Source organism: Protopterus annectens, chromosome 10.part0 (assembly GCF_019279795.1).
Source record: "Protopterus annectens isolate FY-2018-M chromosome 10.part0, PAN1.0, whole genome shotgun sequence".
Classification (NCBI taxonomy): Eukaryota; Metazoa; Chordata; order Ceratodontiformes; family Protopteridae; genus Protopterus; species Protopterus annectens.
The window spans coordinates 650,470,229-650,497,032 of NC_056744.1; the positions used below are offsets into that span (position 1 = coordinate 650,470,229).

The window sequence follows — 26,804 nt, forward strand, 5'->3', positions numbered from 1 at the left end:
ATTGACAACAACACATAAAGAAGTTATGTACTTACCATAATGTTCCATGTCTTTTGTCCATTTCTGCCTTTATTCTCACAACCCTCTCACCAGCCTCTTTCTTGGAGTCCTGGGAGAATGTGTGTTACAAAATTAAACCTTCGAGAACTCCTTGTTATTTGAAATGTTTCTTTAAGTATGTTGAATAGTATTACTTCTGTCTTCCTTTATATAACCACTGCCTACTTTATTGGGCAAACAAGATCTCAGGTAATGGGGAAGTACATTCTGGGAAGGGTAGAATGCCCAAGAGCTTAGTTGGAGGCCACAAGCTTTTGCATTAGGCTGAGATGGATCCGATGGATTGGATCTGACCCATATGGGCAACACACATGGAACGTTATAGTAAGTACTTAACTTCTTTTTAAGAACCTAAATAAATAAAATCTTAGGTTTTCAGTTTTGATGCATATTTATTTTATACACTATGCACAGAGTCATACAAGCTCTGCTGCAGAAAATCAAGCAGAAGTAGGCTATACAGCAGGTGTAAGAGTAGTCCTTAGGTGGGTATTCTTTGAGGTGTTATGCTAATCCTCTGTTATCACTATTATCTTGTAGCTGTTTTTATGGGAGTGTTATGCAATTCATTTCTCCTTTTCTTTGTTGTTTTTATTTTACTTTCTTACATATGATTTTCTAGTATGTTTTAACAAGTGTGTGTATTATTTTTTGTTTGGATATGTTCTATGTAATAATTTGTGTTTTCTGTGTTGGTTAATAAAGGCCCATACTCTTTTTCAGTAAGGGTAATGGAATGCTTAACATCCATCTAAGCTGCCCCCAACTCAGGCAAGTGGAGCATTAGTTTAATTTATTTTCCAAAGTATAGCACCTCTAGAGAGTAACAATCCCCTTAATGCCACACTGCAGTATCATTGCGGGAGCACAAATGCTAATACTGGGTGTTGGGATAGAACCTACAATCTTCTGATGTTCCCAGCCATGGAAATGAAATTGATTACAGAGGGCTGCTCAAAAAATCTCTCCACTCCATGTACCTGCGTAAAGACTAGGATATCATCTTTAGGTGACGACTCAAGGCATACCTGCACTTTGTAGCATTATGCTAAAGTTTAAATAAATTCTTTCTGTGACCTGTCACTACTCCCTTTACCAGTCCATTGGCTTACTTCTCTTTTCGGACTTACTTTTGCGCCTAATAACAACCGAGGTCATATCACAACATCTTACATGTTTCTCTCTAGCCTCATATACTGCTTGTCTAACATAGCAATACTTCACTAGTGTACTGCTTGTACAGAACCATTTATTCCATAGTAATGTGAACTTAGCAACACTATGTAATGCTCCATCTGTATACTGTGGATATTTTATACATTTTGAGCACTAACCATCATGTCTGAAAATGGGCAGCACTGATATGTGTAACAAAGATAAATGAATGAAACTGTCATTTATTTAGTATGCAGAATTTGCTCAATGACATTTTCACAGTTTAGGCTTTGCTCACTAGTGGAAGTGAATATGTCTATGTGTTATTCTTCATTTTGTATGACTGTTTTTGTAATATTCATTGACTCACCTTAATCTCAGAATATTTCCCTTTGTAATCAAATACTGTGGCTTTACTCTGACATTTAACAGAAACAGTATTGCTTCATATGTCTTAAATGAGTGAATTTTATCACAGTTATACATAATATGCACATGTATGGTATATTCATTTTTATTGACTGTATTTAAAAAGTTATTGTTATGCTACCACATCAAAAATGCATTTATGTTTAGATTTTTTAATTCATATGTGATTAGTCACTCTTGCATTAGAATATTCATTTGTTAAACAGACGTGGTTATCAGAAAATGATAAACATGATACTTCGGTACTTCATGATTTATTCAGTACCATGTTGCACATTAGTAAATAAAATCAGTTAAGTACTTAATGAGGTAGGTATTTTTAATAAAATCCGAAGCCATACCAAAAAAGTCATGCACTGTTCAGGTTCATTTTGACATTTTTTTCCAGTATACTGTGTACAAAGGGAGAGTGTGTTCCTTTCATCATTTACGTAGTCACTCAAAGCAGAGCTTGTTTCATGTTTTATAGAGGGGCAGACTTGCCCTGTGGTAACCATTCTTCTGTTCCCCACAGTTTTTGGACAAATTGCTGCCTTTAGGCAGAAATATTTCATGTAGTAGTGTAGCAGTATTTGCTGTAGCCAGAACTGACTGATAATATATTGAATTAGCAGAAAAAAAAGTAGTTAAGGATATGTTTGGTTACTTACTTTTCGTGTATAGGAAAAATAAGATAAAATTTCAGGTCCCATTCAAATCTTTTGATAATCATTCACAATTATGGAAATTATGTCAGTGATAATTAAATATATTCACATTAAACACAAGTGTTTACTGGCATAAAAATGTTAGCGGCCTAGCAATTACCATGAACACTTTATTTGTGTTTGATGATGTGTTTGTGTTCTTACATTTTCTCTGTCAGTCTTATAATTTGCCATCCAATCACAACTATTCATTATTTCTTTCTAAAACGACAAACAAGGATAGAACTTTAAGATTATGTGTGGGCATGCCTTAACTTTTCAGGCACAGTGGAGTGCATTTTAATAGTTTTTGTTTCTCTCACTACATTAACACTGTTTTGTGTGAGGATTGGAATATCGGATGTTGCCTTTGGTACCAGCTTGAAATATTAATTTAGATTTATTTGAAGAGCTCTAGCAGTTAGCATACATTTGCTCTCCATGATGTGTTTCATCAAGGAAAATCTTTCTGAATGCCTTCCTAGTGTGAAACATTTACAGAGATGCAACTGCAGTGATTATAAAAATTGTGAGTATGTGTGCCATGTTCCAGTGACATTACATGTCACATTGATGAAGAACGTCCTGTGAGCTTTTGTCTACTAAAGTCAACTTCTGGGAGTAAGGATGCAGTTCGTCCTGCTGCTAGTTTCTTGCTAAAGTCAGTTTGCATCATGTCAAACAAGAGCTTCACCAGTTCTACTCTCCCAGACTTAATCATGGCCTTTGAGAGCTCAGTGATATCTGCAGTGTGATTTCGACAAACCATCTTAAGCTCTTGTCTAACACGGTCCTTGTTGTACTTTTCCTCAGCCTTTTTTACCCACAGTTCCACCTCCTGGATAACAGTCTCTGCATCAGCCTTCCTCTGATTGAAAAGAGCAAGAAGAGTTTCTATTAGGCACCGGAAGCTCTCAGTATGAGAAGAGCCAACATCATCCAGTTCAATGGACTTTTTAAAACATTCAGCTGCATTAGGTTCCTCTCCCTTTACCCGAAGACATTTACCTCTGAGGAGGTGTATTTCTGGAAGCATGTCTCCAAGATCATACTCCATAGCTGTAGCAAAATGCACTAAAGCAGTGTTGAGGGCGCTTTCATCCACTAGTAGAAGTTCCTCCATTGCATCAACACCCATGTAGTAGTAGACCTGCAACAAAAGAGCAGCTTGGTGAATTTACAGGTATTTAATGTTACACTGCTGACATTTATGATATAGATATGTACACACACACACACACACACACAATTTTACCATCTAGTTCTGCTACACCGTTTACTGATAACCTTACTCAACAACTGATTAGAGATGCCTGAGGAATGTAGATGTGTTTTATATGTTTCATATTTCTTTTTATATTACTTTAATTTCAAAGCTGTGTTCCCTTTCTTCATCTCAGAAGGCATAGTGCTTGTATCTGTTGCCCACTAATACATATGTTGCCCACTAATACCTATTTGGGGATAGAAAAACATAATTCTGAAGCACTTCTTTCCTCACAGATCTGTGACATTCTAAAAGCATACATTGCTATGTAAGCCGATATACTTGGAAATGCCAGCAGTATGTTTTCGTCAGCCTATCAAAGAAAAAAATGGCTCTGCCACAAGAGACCATGGTGTAGGAAGTGTACAATATGTTTGCTGTCTCAGGTTGTCATTTGCTTGTTTTTCAGTGGACCAAGATTGCAAGAAGTTGTGGGTGATCTGAGGATGATGCACATTGGAGAAATAGCAAGACAGATATATTATTCCCTATCAGTGATAGTTCATTTTTTGAGGTGTAGAAAACTCAAAATGAGAATAGCGAATGAAAGGTGGGGGAGGGGGGTGAAAGTCTTACTCCCACCAACAATGCTTTAAAGTCATTTCATTTTAGCTTGTAAAATGAGGGGCTAGAGTACATTCATTCTGAGAATTTGTGTACTCAGGTTGTAATTTATGAGATGATTTGACTGAACTTCTGCTTTCTGTGAAATTAACAACTTCAGAAAGGTTGTTGTTGTGTCTTTCGGCTTTTCCCGGTTAGTGGTCGCCACAGCGGAACTCCGGTCCGCTAATGATTGGTAATTGATTTTTACGTGCCGAGTTACCAGCCCTGACGCACAACCTTCAGCGAAGGTACACCCATTCATGCATGTCTCCATGCAGAAGACACTCTAGCTGAGAATTGAACCGGACAGCGTCTTACTGTGAGGCGACAATGCTACCGCAGCACCACCACTGCGGGTTAACAACTTCAGAAAGGTAATTCCTGTTAATCCTGTCTGGAATGGTTTCAGTAAAAACCTATATTAAGTAAAACCACATTTCCCCTTTCCCCACTGTTTTGTAACTGTGGAGTTATTATATTTAAGTTAAGGGGCATAGTCAGATTTTCCTTGTCCAGGTGCAAGCCCTCTACACAAAAAAAAAAATATATATATTTTAGCTTTAAAACCATTTTGGAGGTTTAAGGCTTATGTTTGGGGGGTGAACATGAATCTGAAGCTGCATGCCATGCATTGCTCATTTCCTGTAAATAACTCACTATGAATATCGATCTCATGATGTTCAGACCATATTTTTAGCACTTCTGTACTAACTGCTTAGTTGCCATGTTTCATAAGTGAAAAACTGTGTGTAGAAATGGAGAAAGATATCTGCATGGCAGAAGTACAGAAGTATCATTACCACTGGGACATGTTTCATCTGCATCCTCCAGGAATTCTTAAAGTGCTTAGAAATTCAGCAGGAAACTGGTAGCCTTTGATCCATATATTTTCCTTATTTGTACTCTGAATTGAATAGCTGAGAAGCTTGAAAAGTACAATGAACTATACTCCTGCATGTCGGTGTGGAAGGAACTTTGAAGGCATTTAGCCCTGTTATTCTTCTTGAAAAAGAGAAAGATAAATCAGCAGCAATAACAGGTAAATTCCATAGACATTGTGAGCCTTGACAGAGTTTATGTTTATTCTACATTTGTTTTGTACAAGGGCCAAGGGTCCTACAGAGGTTATAGATGCTTACCTCTGGTGTTTATAATGTAGTGTTCAGATGCATACCAGCATCATGTGTACTGCTAAGGATTACAGTGGTGTACAACAGCTTTCCCATCTTACTGATTGGTACACAAGAGTGCAGAGGGTGACTGCGGTGGTGCAGTAGTTAGCATTGTTACCTCACAGCAAGAGGTTTTCTGGTTCGATTCTTGGCTGGGGTGCCTTCTGTGCAGAGTCTGCATGTCCTCCCTGTAGTCGTGTGGGTTTCCTCCCTCATTCCAAAGACATGCATTTAGTGGATTGGATACACTAAATTGGCTGTAGGTGTGAGTGTGTGTGCGAGTGAGTGGTACAGATGAACTGCTGTGGCAGGGCTAACCACCCAGTGGTGTAAACTTTGGCTCAAGATGATTGTCACTGTTGAAGTGACACCCTGACCCCATGTGTAAAATGGGAAAAAGGTGTTGAGGATGTATGGATGGTTGGATGGACACAAAAGTGCAGAGTACCCCAGTGTACACTAGATGGTCCTATGCTTGGATGATAGGCAGCACTGTGTAGCTTGAAACATCTACACAATAAAATGATATAAAGTAGTTAGACACATTACAGTTTGCCTTTCCAGGTAAATATGTATAACTCCTTGGTAAGGCATACTGTCCTGCTATTACATTATACCTCCATGCTGTGCTACACATCTCTGCCCCCATTGTGCTTTGTAAAGAAATCACAGTTGTTAGGCATAACAGGTAGTCATTATCATATTATCAAAAGGAGGGAATCTGATACTGTGTAAATTGTCATTGGTGGAAGCTCACTAACATCAATGTCTGGAGATTAGAAAAATGTAGTGCAAAGCAGGTTCACCTGTTCTGTGAGGATGTCTGTTGTCACTGAAATATTTCTGCTGTGGAAAAGAGCTGGTATTTATTTGTTTGTTTATTTATTATTGTACTGCAGTAGTGGTACCATTCATAGGTACATGGCTGCTGTCCCTTTGGGACCAACTGGTACTCCAATGGCACTGGTTTTCTGAATTGAGTAAGAGCAGGAGGGAGTGCTTTGTATATGTAATGTGTCTATGCAATAGGGAATGACCATGTATATGGTCTTGTACCACTGTGTACTAATTTTAATTAATTGGTAACAGCTTGGTTGTGAACCAGGCTGGTACCAGCCCAGCTCCATTCAGCACCAACATTTATGACACCGCCCTATATTACTAAGCTAAAGAACGCAGCCATAGTTTGTGAATGTAATTAATTGCATGACTCTGTAACAACCAGGAAGATACTTTATTGTAGAAGAAATTAAATGGATACGGACCAGGTTTTTATGAAAAATAGACCTGATCAAAATGTCTGTATGTGTCCACAGCAAGTGAAATTCCTAGCAGACAGATAAATATGAAACAGCTGAGGAACGTTATATGTGTAAAATAAAATGAGTCAAATAAAAATTACAGATTAGAAATGTAGAGATGATTTGTTTTCAAAGAAATGGACAGGACAAAGGGAGCTGTGTGATAAAGCATTGTGGCACTAATGGAACCAAGAATAATGATGTACTATTTGTGACTATAAGAATGAAACGAAGCATTGTTGCATTTAATTAAATTATACAGAATATGCAGGAATATGAGATGTATACAGACAAAATATGTTCTTTTTTCAAGAGAATATTCTTGCTGCTGAAAAGTAATATGAGAAGGAGCAGTGCCAACACCTTTTGTCGATACCATATAAATGAAAAGACCTGATAAAATAGAACGTGAAAATGTCTGAGAAACACTGACACAAGCTACTAAAATGAAATAACTTGATGAAATGAAGAACAAAATGCATCTGAGACACTGAGGTAAGAATGCAGGTTAGACTGTTGGAAAGAAATGCTGAGAATTAACAAAATGCATGTTGAATTTAAATTAGGCACAAGTACATATTTTGCTTGAAGATACTCTTAAAGCACTGGGATTAGATTGCACCAAAAAGCTATGAGACATTGTTAACATATTATGGCCACTAGGTGGAGCCACTAGGTCAGAAGATGCTGACACATGAGCATCAAATTGTACCACTTGAAGTGAATTGTCATAATGTTAAGTTGTCAATCTCGCCTTCATTCTTGCTTGATGGGTTCGGAGCCGATCCTCGGCTCCGACTCGGCACTTGCTTTAGCTCGAGAACTCCTTTTACCAGCTCGAGGCAGCCCCATATCCCATGATGCAAGGCAGTAAGTACCCAGATCTCGCTTTGCTCGCTTGGGAGGTCTTCTCTTTACCAGCTCCTGGTAAGTAGTTCACATTTGTGATATTTCAAGCCCCTTTTAGTTTAAAACTAATTTTTTGATAGTTTAAATTTATTTTTACCCTTTTTCTGACAGAAATCCCTGTCTCTTTTAATTTTTTGTTAGTCAAATTTATCCCTATCCCATCCCCCCCCTGTTAGGGTGTGTGTGTTGGTGTTTTTTATAAAATACCTCTTGGTATTTGTTTAATTTAATTTTGACTGGTGTGTCTGTGTGTGTTGTGTCGGCACCATGTCTAAGGAGAGGGTTTCAGGTTTTAAGAAGTGTGACTCGTGCTGTCAGAAGATGTCTCTGACAGACGGTCACACTTCTTGCCTGTATTGTTTGGGCCCTCTTCACCTGCAGGACTCCTGTGCTATTTGTCACTCCTTCAGCCAGAGAGTCCTGCAGGAGAGACGTAACAAGTTGATTCTCAGGGGTCTTCTTAAGCCGGAGGGCTCTCCGGCTAAGTCGGCTCCACAAAAATCAACTAAAACTGCCAAGGCCCAGGCTTCTGTTTCTAAGCCTGCGGCCTCGGCTCCGACTCGTATTGAGTCGAGATCGGCTCCGGCTGGAGCCGACTCTGGATCCACAAAGCTTTCGGCGCCGATGGCTATCGGTGCCGAACCTGTTTTGACCACTTCGATGTCGGCTCCGATCGGCTCCGACACCCATGTGGCACAGGCATCGGTGTCGGCTCCGATCGGCTCCGACACCGTTACTTTGGTAGCTGTATCGGCTCCGGCTGGGGCCGATACATCGAGACGTTCTGTCGGCTCCGAGAAGTCGGTGCCGACAGGATCTGTAGTATCGGCTCCGATGGCCCATTCCAGGAAGAGGTCGAGGTCTCCTTCCTTGGAGCCGATACTTTCGGCTCCGGCTTCGCCTCTTCTATCGGAACGGAGCCATCGGAGCCGATCTTCAAGGTCATCCAGGTTGTCAGACCATGACCTAGAGAGAGTGGTCAGTAGATTACTCAAGTCACAGGTACTGGCCCAAATGCTACACAGTCCGTCTCAGCAGACGACTGTTGGTCCACACCCTGTTACAGTTCCTCCTTCAACTCTACCCCAGAGCTTGGAGTTGGAGTCTTCGGGCATGGTTACTGCTACGGCTGGAGGACGGATACCCCCTTCTGTTCCTTCAGCCCCTACTCTTATCTCCTCTTCCTTAGAGGGATTCGGTGGTCGGGCTTCCATGGTCTCCTCCGAGGGGTGAGTGGCATCGACCCTTGTCTGAGCCCGCTCTTCCCCTTGGAGCCTCGGCCTTGGTGAGCTCGGCTCCGACATCTGCCTCGGAGACTTCCCTTTCAGTGGTTCCAGGAGTTCCTAGCTCTTCGGAGCGGGTTCTCTCGGACCTGCCTGGGAGGGGAGCATTCGAGGTGATGAAGAGTGTACTGGCCACTGGTATCAGTCAGCAGTCTCTTCCCGTAGCTCCTCCCTCTATGGTACCTGTTGACATCTCTGCCACTTCTCTTGCTACAGGACCCAGAGATCCTCCGCCTCAAGTTTCCCCATTGGGAATTTCCCCCTCTTCCGAGGATTCTCCTGATGTTTTGGGAGATCCTCCTAGGAAGAGGACTTGTAAGAGGAAGCATGTAGACTCCCCCGAGTCTGTCACTTCGGATACTGACTTTGATGAGTCAGAGGGATCCCCTAGATCCCCCTCTGAGGATGTCTCCTTTTCAGACATCCTAGAACTTCTCAAACAGAGGGGAAACTGGCCCACCAACAATCCCTCTGAGGATGAGTCAGTATACCTAGAGGCGTTTGGATCTCGACCCTCCACCTCCTGGGTGTCTCCGCCTTTCGACCCCCTTATGCAGGTTATTGCATGAAAGGCGTGGACAGCTCCTGACTCTGTAGAGCCAGTCCCTAGGAGGCCTTCTAAATTTATAACTGCCCCTAGTGACAAACAATTCCTGACCAAGGGTGTCCCCGCTGATGCCATGGTGGTGGCTGCGGCCACCAAAAAGGAACTTGCAGATCCTTCCGTGCCCGTCCATCCTCCTAATAAGGACTCTAGGACCATGGATAGGTACGGCAAGCGGATGTTTTCCTCAGCGACCTTTGCTATGCGTTCGCTGAATTATCTTTGTCACTTCACCAGACTCCAGAGAGATATCCTGAAGGAGCTGGGAGAAGTAGTTCAGGATCCTACAGCTGCAGGGGCTCAAGAAAAGATTGCTTCGCAGCTAGGAACCCTCAATTCCATTGCTAACTCCTCCATGCGGCTAATATCTTATGCTGCGGATGGAGCGAGTAGAGCCGCAGGCACAGGTGTGGCTCTTAGACGCCAAGCCTGGATGCGGCTATGTGACTTTGCGGACCCCTTTAAGGCGTCCTTCACAAATTCTCCCTTTGATGGGTCAGCTTTGTTTGGCCCTCAGGTGAAGGAGACCTTGACCAAGTGTGAGCAGGACGGCAAGACTCTTTCTGCTGTTGGAGTCCGTTTTTCCACCCCTTCTAGGCCTTATCCCAAAGGACAGAAGGGTGGGAAGATGTGGTTCCGTAAATCCCAAGGAGTCACGCCGGATTCACGTGGTCAGTTTACCCCTAGAGGCAGAGGGGGTAACAACAACAGACGCTCTAGAGGCAGAGGGGGTCCGAAGAACCAGGGAAACAGGGAGCCTCTCTCTGATAAGCCCTTTCAGCATCCCTGAGGTGTTGCCCGGCTGTCCCTCCTTGGAGGCAGTCGGGGGAAGATTATCACTGTACCCAGAAGCCTGGCATTCCCTCACTCAAGACAGATGGGTACAGTCGATCATATCCAAGGGTTACATAATTCCTTTCGAGGAAAGTCCCTTCCCCTCAAGTTCCCTTCCAGATGTACCACCCGGTCTAAGGGACATTGCAGAGTTAGAAATCGTAAAACTACTGCAAAAAAGAGCCATTCAGCCAGTTACAATCGACCATTCAGAGCCCGGAATCTACTCAAGGTTCTTTTTGGTCCCCAAAAAGACGGGAGACTGGAGACCAATATTGGATCTCAGCAGACTCAACAAGTCTGTCAAGAAGACAAGATTCCGAATGGTCACTCTTCAGTCAATTCTGCCCTTCTTACAGAAGGACAACTGGATGTGCTCAATAGATCTTCAGGATGCGTACTATCACATCAAAATTCACAGACGCTCCAGGAGATTTCTCCGCTTTCGGCTGGGGTCCAGTCATTTCCAGTTCAGAGCCCTGCCCTTTGGTCTCACTACAGCCCCCAGAGTGTTCACCAAATGCATGGCAGTGGTCACGGCTCATCTGAGACGTCAAGGATTCCAGGTGTTTCCAGATCTCGACGACTGGCTCCTGTCAGCCACCACCAGGCATCAGCTTATACAAGCCAGGGATTACACAATAGACCTTTGTTCTCATTTGGGCATCTCAGTCAACTTCAAAAGTCATCCTTATCGCCCTGCCAGTCTATTACCTTCATAGGCGCAAACTTAAACACTGTTCGGATGTCAGCTACCCTTACAGAACAAAGAGTTTCAGACATTCAGACTCATGTCAGGATCATTCTGGCCAGCAAGAAAGTACAGGCCAGAATGGTTCTAAAGGTATTAGGTCTCATGGCTGCGGCCATTACTCTTCTTCCCTGGCTCGATTCTACATGCGCCTCCTTCAGTGGATGCTGTTCACACAGTGGTCATACCAGCAACTCCCAATGCGTCACCAGATTCTGGTGACACAAACATGCAAAGAACATCTGGCTTGGTGGATCACATCGTCTCAGGTTCACCAAGGCAGGTGCTTTGTACCTCCGTCCCCGATAGCCACTGTCACCACGGATGCCTCCCTGATCGGGTGGGGGGGTCATTATCAGGGCAGGATGGTTCATGGGACGTGGCAACCGTTCGAGTACCATCTGCACATAAATGTCCTGGAGATGAGAGCAGTGCTTTTAACGTTGCAAGCCCTCAACGACTTTCTTCCCGTAGGGACAATTGCAGTCCACACAGACAACATGTCTGTAGTGTGGTATATCAACAAACAGGGCGGAACCAAGTCCTACCCCTTGTGTCGAGAAGCGCTCAGACTTTGGCAATGGGCGATCTCCTCTCATCGGTTTCTGGTAGCAACGCATATCCCTGGGAAAACCAACATTATAGCGGACAGATTGAGCAGAGCTATTCTCATGCCTCACGAGTGGTCTCTCAAGCAATCCGTAGCGGAAGAGATTTTTCTGGAATGGGGTCGCCCATGTTGCGATCTTTTTGCTACTCCCCAAAACAGCAAATGTCCAGACTTCTTCAGCCTCTTCGCTCTATCAGGCCATCCCCCCAGAGACGCTCTGACCCAGGATTGGCCCCAGGGACTTCTTTATGCCTTCCCTCCATTTCCTCTGATCCCTCAGGTAATCCAGAAAGCTACCGTTTTGAGAGCCAAATTGATTCTCATTGCCCCTTACTGGCCTCGACAAGTTTGGTTTCCGTTCCTCCATCATCATCTTTTGGTGCAGCCGTGGCATCTGGACCCAGTGCCAGATCTACTGATTCACCAATCCGGTCAGCTGCACCGGTCAATCCCTTCTCTCAACCTCACAGCATGGTTGCTCCACTTCCTTCCTTAGCCAGGCTTCCTTTAATCTCTAACCCAGTTAGAGATATCATAGTAGCTTCACTAAAATCCTCTACCAGGAGGATTTACACAAGCAAATGGAAACGTTTCTCTTATTGGGCTAAGGCCCAAAATATTGATCCTTTTACTGCCCCTGTTCAGGCAGTTCTGGACTTCTTAGCAGAGATTTTTCATGCAGGCTCCTCTTCTTCCACAGTCAGAGTTCAGTTAGCTGCTATTTCTAATTTTCATGTCGGGATAGCAGATCAGAATATTATGTCCCATAGGCTCTGCAGGGCCTTTTTCAAAGGAATTTTCCTACTAAAGCCTCCAATCAGGAATCCTCCTCCTCAGTGGGATCTAAATTTAGTGCTGACATCCTTGATTCTTCCCCCCTTCGAGCCAGCTGTTTCTTGTTCCCTAAAATATCTTTCTTGGAAAACGTTATTCCTAGTGGCTATTACATCTGCCAGGAGGGTGTCTGAACTTCATGCTCTTTCGGTTTGACCCCCCTATTTGATTTTTCACAAAGACAGAGTATCTTTGAGAACTAATCCATCCTTTTTACCTAAGGTCGCTTCAAAAACAATCTGAATCAATCCATTGATCTCCTGTATTTTTCCTAACTATTCAGATAGAGCTGAACAAAGCTACATTATCTTGACGTCCACTGTCAGCTTAGATATTATTTGGACAGAACAAAAAATTTAGAAAATCTGATCAACTTTTTGTTTCCTATGCGGATAATAAAAAGGCCTTCCTGTTTCTAAAGTGACTTTGTCCAGATGGCTTTCTTCGGTCATCACTGAAATTTATACGATCAGGGGAAAACAGCTGTGCTCAAAACCTAAAGCACATTCAACTAGGAGTTTAGCTACTTCTACAGCCTTTCAAGCTAGACTGCCTTTGGACACTATTTGTGCAGCGCCACTTGGGCCACTCCTCACACTTTTGTTTCCCATTACAAATTGGACTTGGCCTCCAGGGACAGAGCCAGTTTTGGCTCTACAGTCCTCAAGAGTTTGTTCCATTGAGCCACCCAGGATAGAGGTGCTAGGACGCGGTCCCATCAAGCAAGAATGAAGGCGAGATTGACAACTTAACATTAAGAAGTTATGTACCTACCATAACGTTCCATGTTAGTTGTCTTCTCGCCTTCTTTCTTGACCCTCCCTCCTTCCCCTGGCCTGGACAGACCTTGCATAAGAAACTATTATGCTAAAGACCATTCAGACCTGGTCCTTTTTCCATCTGTAAGTTTCTTCTTCCTTTGGGAAGTATTTTATGCTTGGTGTTATTGCCCTTTGTCAACAAACGAGATCTGGGTACTTACTGCCTTGCATCATGGGATATGGGGCTGCCTCGAGCTGGTAAAAGGAGTTCTCGAGCTAAAGCAAGTGCCGAGTCGGAGCCGAGGATCGGCTCCGAACCCATCAAGCAAGAAAGAAGGCGAGAGAAGACAACTAACATGGAACGTTATGGTAGGTACATAACTTCTTATTTTTGGTTGTCTAGCCATTGTTAAGCTAGTGGCAGTGCAACACATTCACAGTGTAATACCAGTGTGTGCATGTTTGCAAAATGAGGCAAGTGGTCATTTTAGTTACTGTAGAGTCACAGGAATGATATGGTTCAACACTAAGCTGATTTATCTACAGGCTTAGTGTGTTCACTGGAGAACAGCACAAAAAAATAAACCCTATTGCTCTTCCACAGAAACATGCTCCCAGTAGCTCACTGAAGTAAATAGATTAGTAGCTGAAGTGAGTGGAAAGTTTAGATGTCAGAAAAATGAAACAATGGAATGGGTGAAAGGTATAGCTGACATTGTAAAAGCAGAATAGACATTTATATTTATATTGATCCGCACACTCTGATTAAGGTGATTAAAAAAAAGAGCATTACCCATTGCTTGCATTTGAGGAAATGGTCTCAGATATGCCTTTTGCCAAGCCCTCTTCATATATTTTCTATATATGCAAACCAGGTTTTCTGGCAAATATTGCTTGATGGTCAAAGTTCCAACTTTAAGAATATTTCTTCCAAGTGTGAATGAGAGGGACGCTAGAGGAATGGTGAGGATGCAGGGAGTAGAGTTGGCGGAGGTGGATGAGTTTAAGTACTTGGGATCAATAGTTCAGAGTAATGGTGAGTGTGGGAGAGAGGTAAAGAAGAGAGTACAGGCAGGGTGCAATGGGTGGAGAAGAGTGTCAGGAGTGATTTGTGACAGACGGGTAGCAGTAAGAGTGCAAGGGAAGGTCTACAAGAGGGAGACCAGCTATTTTGTATGGGTTGGAGACGGTGGCATTGACAAAAAGGCAGGAGTCAGAGCTGGAAGTGGCAGAGTTAAAGATGTTAAGATTTGCACTGGATGTGACAAGGATGGACAGGATTAGGACTCAGTATATTAGAGGGTCAGCTCAGGCTGGACGGTTTGGAGACAAAGTCAGGGAGGTGAGATTGCATTGGTTTGGATATGTGCTGAAGCGGGGTGGTGGGTATATTGGGAAAAGGATGCTAAGGATGGAGCTGCCAGGTAATAGGAAAAGAGGAAGGCCTAAGATAAGGTTTATGGATGTGGTGAGAGAGGACATGCAGGTGGTTGGTGTGACAGAGCAAGATGCAGAGGACAGGAAGAAATGGAAACCAATGATCCACTCTGGTGACTCCTAATGTGAACAGCCGAAAGAGAAGAAGAGGAGGTCAAAGTTCCAAACTATCTGCATTTAATATGCCTTTTCATTGAGTTTGATTTCTCCAAGTCGTTTGGGTTTCTAGTACCATGATGGGAATGGACCTCATTCCTAAGTCAAAGTATGACTAAAGTTCATGAAATTAGTATTGTTTCAACCTTTTATGTTAGCCAAAAGTGCTCTTAGCAGCACCCAAAATGTGCCAAGACAGAATTACATGTGTTGTTAGCATATCTAAATATGACTGTCAATTCTTTTTATGAAATTCATTGTGGCTACTACTATTGGAAATGCCTGGGTATCGTTTATCCCATTGCCCCCATATCTACTGTAAATCCTGGTATTTTAGGACATTGTGTCATCTTTCTATACATAAGGCGTTGTAATCACTGATCATAGCAATTTCAAAGATCAATACAATTTTTGAACTCTTTTCATGGACTACTATATCTAGTTTTTTGAAGTGGTGGTAAAGGGTGATCTCATGTGATATAAACATCATCTTTTCTATAATGCTTTGTGGCTCATGTTTCCAATGCTTCTCAGCTACTTCAATATTATAATGTTTGCACAATTCTCAATGTGACAGTCTTACCACATTATTACACCTTTTAGTGTTCATTCAGGCCCTCTGCTATATCACAGCCAGCTACAAGATGTGTGAGTGTTTCACAAAACCTGCATTTGCCTGTTTTTTACACATGTTGAATGGACTTTGTAAACCACCGTGTACATAGCCCATTATCCTGGGCCACCAATATAAACCTTTCATCTTTTGGTTTAAATTCACCTCCCCTTAACAATTCCTGCATCAGATCCTGATCAACATGAGGTTGTTCCAGGAGTTATTTTGTATTTGCAACTATATTTTTGCTTTTCCACATTTCTTGCCTTCTCATCTGATCCTTCTCCTTATGTTCTTTCTTTTGTTTTTTGGCACATTCAGTTGCTGCCTGATTTTTGTCTCCTTTTTGTTTGGTTTCCATTCCTGCTTGAGACTGATATGCTTCTGCTAAACTAAGCAAGGAAGTCATCTTAGACTTGCTCTCTTCATGTTTCAAAACTTTTACTGTGTTTGGATCTGATGAGGTCAGCAGTTATGTATGCAGTTCTATGATTAAAAATCTATACATGTAATCAATTTTGAGGAGGCCTATAACTCTTTCAGAACATATACACTAATTTTTATATAGCATTTGATAAGAGTGAAGCATTTTTCTTGTTTTCCTGCCTAACTGATCCAATACTTTTTTGGGCCAGTCAATCACCCCTCAGTTGTAAGTTCTAACAGGAAGAGCAAATTGATTTATAGCTTGGACCTTGTTTTTTGATGTCAGGGCTATTTTCAGTATTAATTTTAGTCTTCCAAAATATTCCTTACTGAGTTTTGTTTGCATTTTTTTATGTTTTGTTATTGATCTTTCATCAATTCCCAAATATTTATAAACTCCCTCCTGTTCAAGTACCTTTATATCACATTCCTGTCCCAGACTGATATTTTCTTTGTGCTGTAGTTTTCCTGCTTCAAATGTTATTTCTGCACATTTACCAAAACCAAACAACATTCTTATAGTATCTGAGACAGTTTTGACCACTTCAGGTTGTGCTTTCAGCCACTTCCCGTTCCAGCATTTTTTCTTTAATTTGGGGACTCATTGTTCTACCATGTTGTGACATTACCAGAGTTGGATTTTTTACACTAAATCCTTCACTTCACCGGTAATCCATAAGTTCAGTTTCTATTTCTTTAACTTCTCCATTACTAATCCTCTTTTCCACATTCCCCATTTGTTTTCTTATTTTTTGGATTGTAAAACCTTCCTTAACCAGATGCCTTTGTCTGTATCTCTTTTCAAATATCTTTGGTGCTACTTTTTTGTATTGATTATTTTGCTTTCTCATTTGCATAAATATTGTACCACATTAAATCTCTTTTTCTTTTCCATGTCCATATTTCTTCTTCAGATATCTCCTGCTCCACTGGTTTCTCCTTATTCTGGGGACTCCATCATGCTGTAACATAACCTGTGTTAGACGTTTGACACCAAAGCCTTCACTTTGCAGGTATTCTATAACTTTAGCTACTAATCTTCTCTGCTACATTCCCCCTTTGTGATATTATTTTTTGTATTATTCAGTTTTCCATATCTGGGTGCCTTTGCCTGTATTTCTATTCAAGTATCTTTGGAACTGCTTTTTTTGTATTGATTAGTTTGGCTATCTCCTTTGCATAAATATTACACCATATCAGATCTCTCTCTCTTTCCCATATCTATATTTTTTATATCTTTCAAAAATGTCTAGATTTTGTTGTTTATATTTTCACACTTTCTCAGTTGCTTCTTTTTCCAAATTACCCAAGGTTCCTTGATCTACATAATGTCTTTTAAGAATCTGTTGTATTAATGAACACAAATATTTTCTTTCCTCTAATTTCTCTCTTAGTCATTTTGAATTATCTTATATTCAGAAATTCTGGGTTTCTTGCATAATAATAGCAATACATAATTTCTTTTTTATGCTCATTAGTCAACTCTATCATCTTCATGGCTCTTCTTTTGGCCTGTCAGTTTCTGTGGACTACTATTTCCTTCTACAACAGGGTGGCCATCCTCCCCATGATCCTGTCCTAACCCCACTGTAGGAATATTTCCTTGTCTTGAGAATTCTACACTGTCATTTTTTTCCAGTTCTGGCACCAGTGCACCTAGCAGGATTGGGCATTTTTATCCTAGGGCTTGTATGCCCAGCTATATTTATTTTTTTAACCTACTTCTGTCCATGATATATGCTGTTTAAAATACAATCTGTATAACAGTGTAATGTTGATGAGATTTTGTAAAAGTAATGTTGATGAGATTTTGTAAAAACAGGGTCCACCTTGTGAAAATACTAAGAATTTAGGATGAATTCATTTCCGGCAATACTACTTTCCTTTGCTTGCTGATTTTGTCATCTCTCCATTCAGACTCCTCATTGCCGCATCTGTACCCTGGTGTATTGTACCAGTATGATTATTCCACTGTGAATGTATGCTTTTATGTAATTCAAACTATTTCAATATGCTACTGTTTATAGTTGTCTAATACTGTACTGTCAAAGATTGTACTAATGTTTAATTTACCAGTGTTAATTTACATTGTAGTTTGTATTATATTGTACCAATTGAGCTTTTCTCTCCTGGCCTCCACTGAAAAGGGGTTCTTCAACCAGTTGGGTGTCCCCAGCCAACAAATGAAAATCAATCAAGCAATCAATCAAATAAATAAATAAAAAATACTTAAGTTCATGTCTCTTCATATGTTAGATTTCTAATACTAACTGAAGTGAAAATGTATTATCAGGGATATTTAGTAGAGACACATTGCCTGGGATCTTATGATGAGATCTGAATGGGCATAGACAACTATGTAATCACTAACATTTTATTAAGAGTAATACACTATATTAGTAATGGCTGTTAAAGAAAGGACACTTTTTGCTTTCTTTTTGGCCCATCCCATTAATGACCATCAAATTATTCTCTGTTGTTCAGCCAGTGAACCCATTCATTCCCAAGATTGATAGCCTGATGTCCCTTTCATACCCAGGTGAGACTGTAGGACAGATTGGGAGCAGGAGTCCTCATCCACATGGTAGAACAGTCTTTTTGTGTGTGTGTGTATGTGTGTTAAATCCTACTGTCCCCAGTGCACAGGATTCAGTGGGCCTTTGTAATGCACATCCATGACTCTAGTGTGGTGTGATCAGTTGGTCTTGTACCCCCCACCCGCCAGAGACAAACACCTCCATGCAATGCCTAATTTGCGTGTGCAGTAAAATATGGAGAGTATGAGTTGAGTACTCACCTCCACCTCTCCCCTGTAGAGATGTGAGCAGATATGCATTATCATTCATTCCCTTCCCATACCACCTCCAACAGCAGCCTGAGTAAATAACTGAAACTAAGGTACCTTGTCATAATCATCTCTTTCATGGAGTTGACTAAGAAAATTAATTTTTTAACATACTAAAATGAAACAGCTGTGCAAAGTTTGTACAGTATGCATATGTTTTAAAGCTATGGGAAAGTATTTTTTTATTAGTGTCACATTACTTTTATGCACTTTTAAATGGGAGTGCACTTTTTTACTTTTGTACCAAAATGTTGTCCATAACTACCTTTTCTATGAAGCACCTATGTTTATTTTACCTTTTTTGGGACAGGAGAAAATGTTTAAAGTGCTTTTGACTGTGTTTTGTGTGGGGGAAAGTTACTTTTTTGCAACATTCCTACTTTACTCGCTATTGCTGCTAAGCTTCCCCAGGAAACACGCACCATTTTCAGCTTGACGATCAAACTACCAGTCCCTCAGTCACACTTTCTTCCAGCCCCCCCAAAAAATTTTAACAAAACAGCCTTTGCCATTGCAGTAGACTAGTAATTTGCCACAGCCACAGGTGGGTGACTCTTGTTAAAACTGGTTCCTCAGACCACTCATTTTATTCCTGGGATCCATCTGGGTTTTTCCGTACAGCCAGCATGGATCATGGGTTAGCCATATCCTTTGTGGCTGTGGGGTCACCTCAGTGGGCAAGGAAAAGCCACTTTTATTGATCATGGGAGAAGGGGCAGGGAATGTGCTCTTGCTTAGGCAGAATACTGTGTCCATCCCTGGTGAAGGTACTGCAGGGAATACTAGGTATATCTGCCATAGCTTTCTTGTAAAAGAGACAGAAAACTAACCATTTAGCTTCTCCTGTGTCATTTTCTCTGGACAGGAGTAATTACTGGGCTTGGCTCAGGGTCTTGAGCAGGCTTTCTTATAAGGTAGCTTCTGGTAAAAGAAAAAGGAATTCTTCTTTCCATGAAGAGGTTCAAGACTTTGGATTTGTAGGGGAATGTGAACAGACACATGCACTTTTTTCTCCTCTGATTTCTAATTCAGATTTTGAAAAGAGTAAGGCATCTGAAGCTTCCTGTGAGGGATTCATTTTCTCGGAGACTATTTCCAGAATGTGCTAGTGTTTTCAGAGTGAGAACACTGGGGTATCTCACTCCCTTAGAAAATACAATGAGTTGTTACAACTGGGATTTACAGAACCTTCACCCATCTACCCACAGCTGTCAGTACTGCAGAATGTATTTGTCACAACATGTGGTTTCCAAGACAACCATCTTGCTGCTCCTGACAAAGCAGATAGGATGTACAAAATTCTTCAGTCTTTCAAGTTTTTATACACTAATCTAAGACCTAGCCCAGCAGCTATAGCTTTAGTTAATCCAGCTGCTGCTGCCAAGTATTTTGTTAATTCTAATTCTTCTTCTGATAAGGCTGGAAAGCTATTGATAAGTTTGGGGGGGAAGTGTATGCTTCTGTGACTTTGTTTTTTAGAACTTTGAATTATCAGGCTCATATATTAATTTTTTTACTGAATAATTGTGACTGTATGAGGAATGTTTTGGCTGCAGTTTTCTCTCGTGAGGAAAAATCTGCTTTGTGTAGTTTGATTTATTCTATTTCTCAGGCCACTATTCATTATTTGAAGTGTGTTTATGACTCTGTGATACTGCATTCAGGGCTGTTGCCAGTGGTACTGTGGCCTGAATGAATTCTGAAAACCTCACAGAAGATGTCAACAATGAAATTTTGAATTCTTATTTGGCTAGAGATTTAGTTTTTGGACCCTCTGCTGAAGAGGTTATCGAAAAAGAGTGATGAGGGAGATAAGATGATTCAGGAAATCTCTCAGACTTTTCAGCCCTCCTCCTCTAAATTTTCCAAGGGATTTTCTGCTGTCTCCTCCAGGTTCAGAAATAATAATCAAAATAAAGTCTAAGTAGAAGGCTGGTAAGTAGATGTTTAAAAAGCAATGGCAGGGAGGATCCAAAAAGAAAGCTGTAACCTCCCAGAATAAAAGACAGTATGATTGTTTAAGGGACCTTGTCCCTCCCTCCTTCCCTGGCAGTCCCTTATCCCTTCCAGAAAGCCTGGCAGCAGATTGTTTCAGACAAAGAGGATGTGAAAGTGATCCAGCTAAATCAGAGATAGCAGTGGGAGGAAATTCCTCCTCATCCACGAGAACAAACCCTTCTCTTTCATTTTGTCCTACACGAGGTGTTGTCTCACAGGGTGACAGAAGCAGTTCCCGGTTCCCAGATGAGAAATGGAATTTATTCAACTATGTTTTTAGTGCCAAAGAAAGAAAATTCCTGGAGACCAGTTCTGAGTCTTTCTTTCCTGAATCACTTTGTACTATTGCTCAAGTTCAAAATGTTATCAACTTCACAACCCGTTAATCCTTCTTCCTCAATTGAGTTTTTTAGTAACCTTAAATTTAAAAGATGCATATCACCACATGCCTATTCATCCAGATTTAAGGCATTTTTTAAGGTTGTGTGTGTCCGGATCACATTATTAGTTCTGTGCCGTACCCTTTGGGCTAGCCATTGCTCCAAGAGTGTTTATAAAGTGCCACGCTCATGTTGTAGCCTACTGCAGGATACAGTAAATCCACATTTTTCATATTTAGATGACTTGCTTATCCTTGCAGAATCTTTTTAAAAGTGTCAGGCATCTCCTACACAGACTGGGATTCCAAAAGAACATTCAAAAGTCTTTTTTGACCCCATCACACAAGATTATGTTTCTGGGGTGCCAACTAGTTTCCATAGTACAAAAAGATTGTCTTCTACAGGGAAAAAAAATCTTTATTTAAATCTATTCCACAGGTTTTCTACCCAGACTTCTCCCACTGCGAAGGAATACGTCTGGATTCTGGATTTCATGGCATTCATGATTCTCATGATGCCTCTTGCAAGACACAACATGAGAAAGATAATGTGGTACCTGAAGTCTCCTTAGTCCCAGCATGTACCTGTTATCATCCTACTTAACCCCTCCCTCTCCGCATACCCACTTCACCACTAAGTCTGATCTATAAGACCTTTTTCCTCTTTCTCCAACTGCTCTTCTTTCTGTACCCTCCCTCTAGTTCACTGCATCCCTCCTCTACTACTATCTTCTTTTGCACCATTCCCTCTTCTGACCTACGGTCCCTTGTGCAGTCACCCCTCCCTACGTTTTACTCTCACTCTACTTTCCCTCAATTCTGAAGCCCCTGCTCTTACACATTTCTTCTTCTAGCCACTAATCTAATTATACCTTGTTTCTTTTCATTATAGTACCTGCAACCTTCCTTCCTGCTTACCTGCTGGATTTATTATTGTTGTTTCTCCTGTTACAATCTATTACTACACTTTTTGTATATATAGCTGTGTACTATTCCACTGAGTTCATTATGTTCTTCTTATCCATAAGATTGTTTTGCTCTTTAATATTGTTAATTTGTCTCTATTTGTATGTATTTGTATGTCTGTTTGGGGCTTTTCCCCTCGGGTCTCCACTGAAAAAGGGTAAATTCTTACCCAGCTGGACCAACCCGGTTAACAAATGCAAAATAAATAAATAAATACATAAATTAATTAATTAATTAATTAATTAATTAATTCCAGTTCTGGGATCTGGGAAAAGAGAAATTAATTAGTGGAGACATCAAATATCCCTGAATCCAAGTCTCCCCAAAGCAGTAAATCACAACAGATGCTCAGACTTTGCTTGGAGAACAGTGACAAGGTAGATAAAAGTAGAAGGTCTGTGGAACAAGAAAGTTAGACAGAAACACATATAATTAAAAAAAATGCTAGCTGTTATATAGGCTGTCAACTCTCTGAATAATCTGTGGTCCCCAGGATCTCTTCAGGTAGTTACAGGCAATACCAGAGTAATGTGATACATAAACAAGCAAGGGGAACTGGATCTTACCACCTTTGCAGAATAACCATATTAGCATAGGATATAGCTTTACAGCACAGTCTCACATTACATGTATTTTACATTCTGTCAGAGCAAAACTGTGTGGCAGAGAAGCTGAGCAGGACAAAGGCAGACCCTTACAAATGGAAAATTGATCAGGAGTCTTCCAAGCTTTGATCCATCTGTGAAAAATTCCTCAGAGAGACAGTCCTTTTTGCCTCCTCTTTGAACAATCAGCTAGCAAAATTTTGTTCCAGGACTCCATGCAAGAAGGCCTGGAAAACAGATTGAAAAAAATTTTACAGAGAGAGGATTAACGAGTATATCTGCAGTCAATACACTTAGCATGGGAAGTTTTACAAACCATGGCAAATAGGATAATATTATAGGAGGGACAGTAAGGTTGGTCAGGTTAGTTGAGTAAATAGAGTCTCATTTACTAGTAGAAGCAGTAGTTAACATAGTAAGAACAAGAGGTAAAGGAAGTGAAGGATGGTGGTAGTGTGAAGAGGAAGGAAGAATTAAGGAGAGATAATTTGATAAGATGGTAGGCTGATTTATCAGCACAGATAGTTGGCGTTTAGGCAGAGAGGAGCAGAAGGATATAAGATGGAGGAAGCAAGGTAAAAATGCAAATATGGTAATTATAAATCAGATAAAAGGAGGAAGAAAGGGGGCAAGTGGAGAGGGGGGAGAAAAGGTTTAACTGAACTAGGGTAAAGTAAAGGGGTGCAAGTCAGGTTGGTTCAGAGCAGGGACATATACATGACTTGAGTAGGAAATCTTTTAGTTTAAACTTAAAATTCTTGAAATTAGAGGCAGTTCTAATATCTAAGGGTAGCACGTTCCATAGATTTGTCAATGAATAGGAGTATAGACACTGTCCAGCAGCTTTATTTGGTTTGTATAAAGTTAAGAGCTGTTTGTCTTCAGAGCTGAGAATGCAACTAGGTGTGTAGATTTAAAGTATTGTTTTTAAGGCAGGGCATAGGTCAGGATTATAGATAACTTTATAGGAAAGTGTTAGTTGGAGGTAGTTTAGATGTTGCTGGAGTTCTAGCAAGTTAAGGGGATAACAGCCAAGCAGTGGAGTTTAAAGTATGTGATGCTTGTTGCAAATTAAGCGATTTTGTTATAGCAGGATTCAAGCTTATTTTTTAGTGTATTGTGATGGTTGGTTATAATGGGGCACCATATAGTAAGGAGGGTAGCAGGTAAGTTGTGACTAATGTAGCTTTTGTGGTTGTATCCATGACGTTTGTGTGCTGATAAAGCATCCCTAGTTTGTGATGTGTTGTTTTGATAGTGTTATGTATGTGAAGGTTGAAGTAAGTTTGTTATCTATTATTATTCCTAATAACTGAGTATATGGGACCACAATGATTTCTGTATTGTTTAGTGAAATATCTTAAAGTCAGTGGAGATAGGCTTAGAAATAAAAAGGAAGAGTTGGGTTTTATTGGGGTTAAGTAACAGTTGTGCAGTATTGAGCCAGGACTTACTGGAGGAGAAGGCAGTTTGGGTTATTTGTCTGAGGTGTGCTATGTCTTTGGAAGAAGAGATGAGAGTTGAGTCATTGGCATATTGCATTAGGGAACTTTGGCAGGAGGTAGTGTGGAGATCATTTATGAAGGTGTTGAAGAGAAGGGTCCAAGGAGGGATCCTTAAGGAACTCCTATTTTGTTGGTTAGATATTGAGAAAGATAGCCTTGCCATTTTACACACTGTTGCCTATCGGATAGGTAGTTAGAAAACTACTGTAGAGACAAACTGGAAAAGCCAAGTTGGTGTAAGAGTTTAGGATGCGAGACTATCAAAAGCTTCTGATAATTCAAGGAATAGTGCTGAGGTTAGTTGGCCGGAGTCTCTTGCTTTGTTATTTGTATCCATGAATGATATTACTGCAGTAGTTGTACTATGAGCTGGTCTAAAGCCGTGTTGGGTGGGTATTCGTAGTTTGTTGCAAGTTAGATGGTTAAGAAGCTATTTGTGTACATGTTTTTCTAAGATTTTGGAGAATGGAGATAGGATGGTGATGGGGCAGAAGTTAGATAATTCAATAGATTTACCTCCTTTATGTAATAGGGTTATAACAGATTTTTTTTTTCAAAAGAGAAAGAACAAGGAATTCTGTAGTGCATCTATTGATGAGAATGCTGACTGGGTAGGCAACGGCATCAGCAGCAATTTTCAAGTATTCGGCTGGGAGGTTAGGAGAGAGAGAGAGAGCGAGAGCAGGGTTTTATTTTGTGTAGTAGGTTATGTATATAGTTAGTGGATATAGGATGCAGTATGAGGCTTGGTGGTTTAGAGGCTGCTGCTGAAATGTATTGATCAAAGAGGAATGGGTATGTGGTATGTTTGGAAGCCGTTAAGAGAGGGAGGTGTGTTGAGGTTAATAGTGGAATTGTGATTAGGGGGCTTACTGGAAGTGTTGCTCAAGATAGCTATACTTTCTACAAAGTGAGTGTTAAACAACTCTGCAATTTGGGATGCAGACTTGTCTGTGAATGGGGAAGGGTTTTGTTTGGACCCTGGGGTGAGAAGGCATGAGATAGTAGACCAAAATGTTTTGTGGTTGTTTTTGTGGTTGTTTAGTTCTTGTGAATAGTATTGTTTTTTATCACGAGTTATGAGCTTTTTTGCCTGATTACGTGTATAACTGTAGTTTTGTAGGGTCTACTTTAGAATGACGAAAACGCAAAATGTTGAGCGCTCACATGAGTGAAAAATCAGGAATTCAATATTGATTTTTTGGGATCGCAGTACAGTGAAGATTGGAATATTTGCCATTTCCTCACTGTAGTATGATCTCGGAGTAGGAATATATATTTAGTGGGGGGGGGGGTGGGCACAGTCCCCCACAATAGCGATTTTGAGTTCCTGATTATTCGCTCATACAAATTGGTCCTTCGACAGTTTGATTTTTCATTGTTCTGACATAGACCCGATTTGTAGACTTTGAGCATTTCTGTTTTTCTGCCATTCCTTCCAGGCTCTGTCTCTGTTTAGATGCCTTTTCTTTTCCTTGGGCATGAATGTTTCTGTATGCTTTTCTGCCCTTTCCACTGATATCCGGTATACATCTGAAGATTCAGAAGGCATGCCTAAAATCATTGTGGCCACTCCCTGCAAGGCCAGACAACAGTGGTTTTCCCTTCTTTTGGAAATGGCCAGAGGCAATTACCATAAGCTGCCTCACATACTGGAATTACTCACACAAGAACAGAGGTGTTTGATGCATTCCCAAACAACTACAACTGACTGCCTAGGTGATAGGGTCTTAATGCCTTTTAAGCACCTGTTTACTGAGGATGTGCAGCAGGTCATAATGGAGGCATGAAAACCTGCTACTAGAAACTCATATATAAGCAAATGGGAAATGATTTCTAGTTAGTACCAATAAAGCCACCTGCACCCATTTAGGGCTAGTGTTTCTTTGGTTTTCAATATGTCTGCCCATGAATCCCTCTCTTTCAATGCATTCTTATGTCAAAATGTTTTTGTAAAGACTGTTGCATAAAAAGCCTCCCAGATAACCAGTGGCTTCTCCAAGGGATCTTAATTTTGTGTTAGACAAACTAACACTTGCTCCATTTAAACCAGTGTATATGGCTTACTTGAGGTTCTTAACATGGAATACAGTTTTACTGATTGCTGTTGACCTCTGCAAGAAGAGTATCTGAGCTGTAAGATCTTATGGTGGGTCAAAATTATCTTATTTTCCCAGAGTCTGGGTTTCTTTGAGAGTTAATCCTTCTTTTATGCCTAAGGTGGCACCCAAGTTTACATTAAGCCAAACTATTCAGCTTGATGTTTTCTTTTCACAAACTAAAAACGAGGGAGAAAGGATGCTTCATACCTTGGATGTCCACATACAACTCAAGTACTATCTTGACAGAACAAACTCTTTCAGAATTGTGATCAGTTGTTTATTTCTTGTGAAGGTAAGAAGAAGGGGAAACCTGTGTTCCAAATGTTTGTCTCAGGCTATTACCTTTTATTATTCCCTATGTCAACACAACTATTCCAGACAGGGTAAAGACATACTCTACCAGAGTCTTGCCTTCATCTATGGCTTTTTAGAAAGGGTTGGACTCTATAAGTATTCTAGAAGCAGCAACTTGGTCCTCTGTGCATACTTTTACAAAACACTATAAGCTAG

The 26,804-nt window shown here is 40.9% G+C and overlaps 1 protein-coding gene across 1 annotated transcript in view; it reads right to left on the reverse strand.

The window, feature by feature from the left end:
- Positions 1-1,713: 1,713 nt before the first annotated feature.
- TTC22 (tetratricopeptide repeat domain 22) overlaps positions 1,714-26,804 on the reverse strand; it is a 389,648-nt gene continuing 364,557 nt past the window's right edge. The window contains exon 7 of the mRNA XM_044085499.1: positions 1,714-3,480. Within this exon, the coding sequence (XP_043941434.1) occupies positions 2,896-3,480 (585 nt within the window). The 3' untranslated portion in view covers positions 1,714-2,895. The remainder of the gene's footprint in view (positions 3,481-26,804) is intronic.